Source organism: Penaeus monodon, chromosome 10 (genome assembly GCF_015228065.2).
Source record: "Penaeus monodon isolate SGIC_2016 chromosome 10, NSTDA_Pmon_1, whole genome shotgun sequence".
Taxonomy (NCBI): domain Eukaryota; kingdom Metazoa; phylum Arthropoda; class Malacostraca; order Decapoda; family Penaeidae; genus Penaeus; species Penaeus monodon.
The window spans coordinates 4,149,983-4,152,482 of NC_051395.1; the positions used below are offsets into that span (position 1 = coordinate 4,149,983).

Sequence of the window (2,500 nt, forward strand, 5' to 3'; positions counted from 1 at the left end):
TCAGTATACACTGCAAGATAGAGCTGAAAGTGGATTTAAGTTATGAGCGACACTTTCCGCAACTTCTTTCCTTTATTTGTACCATTACAGTCTGTGACTGCAGATTATTTTTTGTATTGACAACTGTAACTTGTCCTCTACACGGATATCACTTCAATTTGCCCTAGCTTAGTGTATCCATACTGCAAAGATTAACCATACAAAAATATATACCCATTGGAAAATATTAGTAATTTGTCTAAACAAAATCACATGCTCATTGTGACAAATGTAGAAAAGAAATACGAGCAAGAATCAGTGTGCAAAATCTAAGACAGTTCCTCTATGGCATAACCCTTCTCAAGTTAACACACTCCCGATGGGTGGCATGTACATGCACATGCCATGGCATGGCAGGACTATCTGCCGGGGGCATGTATGTACATGGCATGGTGTATGGATGGACATGCCATGAGTTATTTTTTGTTACAATCACGGCAAACTATTATTTTTCTGCCACTGAAAGTGTGATTAAGTCCTTTTTAACACTCTCATTTTTACTATGCAAAAAAAAAAAAAAAAAAAAAAAAAAAAAAATATATGTATATGTATGTATATGTAATATTATATGTATATTTATATATATATTATATTATATATATATATATATTATATATTATAATTATATATATATATATATATAATATAATATATATTATAATATATATATATATATATAGTATATATATATATATATAATATATATATATATATATTATATATATATATATATTATATATGTATATATATATATTTATATGTAATATATATATATGTATATATATAATATATATATATATATAATTATATATATATTATATATATATATATATTATATATATATATAGTATATATATAGTTTATTTATATGTATATATGTATATATAGTATATATATATATATATATATATATATATATATATATATATATATATACATATATATATATATATGCAAATAAACACACACACACATATAATACCTAAATTATTTACATAACATCTACACTAAGATGGGCAAACTCTAAAGACTATCATAAAGAGAAAAAAAATCTGCAATCCCCGATACACAAAATAATCTGTGCAAACAAAGAATAACCGCAAGATATTAAGAAAATGTCTCTCGACAAACACCAAGCCAAAAATTACAGTAATTGGAAATGCAGTAGGAATGATTTTGCATAAAAGTTTACCCTAACGACTACAGCGACTGAGAAAATCAAATGACTGTTATAAGGAAAAGGGAGAAAACTACATTAACTGATACGCGAAGTAATCCGAGCCAGAGAAGAATAACGTCAGAAACATCCAAAACCCTTTGCAACGAGCGGAGGAAGGAGAGCAAAGTCCACAGCGCTTGGGCGAGGAAGGCTCAGCTGTTTCCTAGCTTCTCACGGCCCTCCACACCTTATCCTTTTTTACCTCTCGTTTCGGCCCATTCGTGGCACGAGATACTTCGATCTGTTCTTTTTACGGACAATGCAAAACACATCCTTCTGAGACCGTTGCTCCAGCTGCTCTCGCCAATCGGCAGATACTCCCGTGCGAGCCAAAACCCCCCTAAACCCCCCTTAACCCCAGACCTAACCCCAGACCCCTATACCACCGCAGCATCTCCCTCTCGCAGCAGCATCTCCTCTTCTTCTTCTTCTTCTTCTTCTTCTTCTTCTTCTTCTTCTTCTTCTTCTTCAATTCTTCTAATTCTTCTAATTCTTCTAATTCTTCTAATTCTTCTAATTCTTCTAATTCTTCCTCCACCTTCTTCGCCGCAACCACTCATTGAAACATTATTCCTCGTATCGGCGCTTGAGGGTTATTTTTCCCCCCCTTTAGGACGGCCGCTAGAATCCCCCCCTACCCCCTCCCCCCCGGTCCTCGTTCTGTCGTTGCGAAACTTCAGGCCAGAGTACCGTACTTGTGAAGGAAAAATTAAAAAAAAAACATTATTAAAAGCACCTCTTTTTTTCTTTTCTTTTTTTTCTACTGATAAGGTTTATCTCGTACCACACAGCTGTCTGAAAGCTTAACCAAATTAACAAAAAGAAAATAATCCTAACAACATTACCAAAAAATTAATTCACACAATTTATCGAAAATACCTTAAGTCACATGCAAGTAATAAAATAATTGAAGAATTAGCCTTTTTTCTCCTTTTTTTCTCTCTTTTCTTTACATTACTACGCCTAATATACCTCCCTCTTGAGCTCAATTCCCACTAAACGAACAAACACCTCAAGAACTTACGTAATTCTTCAATAAAATACATTTTTTTTATATAAACAAAACACCGGTAAACAAAACACACACACACACGCGAGACCAGTGCCAGCTGTCACGTCTATTTTTGGCACTGTGGCACTGCAGTCCGTGGCCAGCGCCGTGTCTAGCTGAACTTTAACTCGAGAAACGTTTAAAAAGGGGCAAGGCGACGAACCTGAATTCCGAAAAGCGAGAGAAAATAA

At 33.6% G+C, this 2,500-nt stretch overlaps 1 protein-coding gene across 2 annotated transcripts in view; it reads right to left on the reverse strand.

Annotated features, from left to right (window-relative positions):
- The window catches only part of LOC119577778 (alanine--tRNA ligase, cytoplasmic-like), a 9,384-nt gene that overhangs the window by 6,829 nt on the left and 55 nt on the right, over positions 1–2,500 (reverse strand). The window contains exon 1 of one of the 2 annotated variants that reach the window (XM_037925344.1): positions 2,473–2,500. This exon is cut by the window's right edge and continues 55 nt beyond it. Coding sequence is in view for 1 of the 2 variants with exons in the window: in XM_037925343.1 (XP_037781271.1) it covers positions 2,283–2,304 (22 nt within the window). In the remaining variant the exon portion in view is untranslated. Of the gene's footprint in view, positions 1–2,282; positions 2,388–2,472 lie in introns of those variants that run through there. The other variant, XM_037925343.1, reaches the window with a different exon arrangement.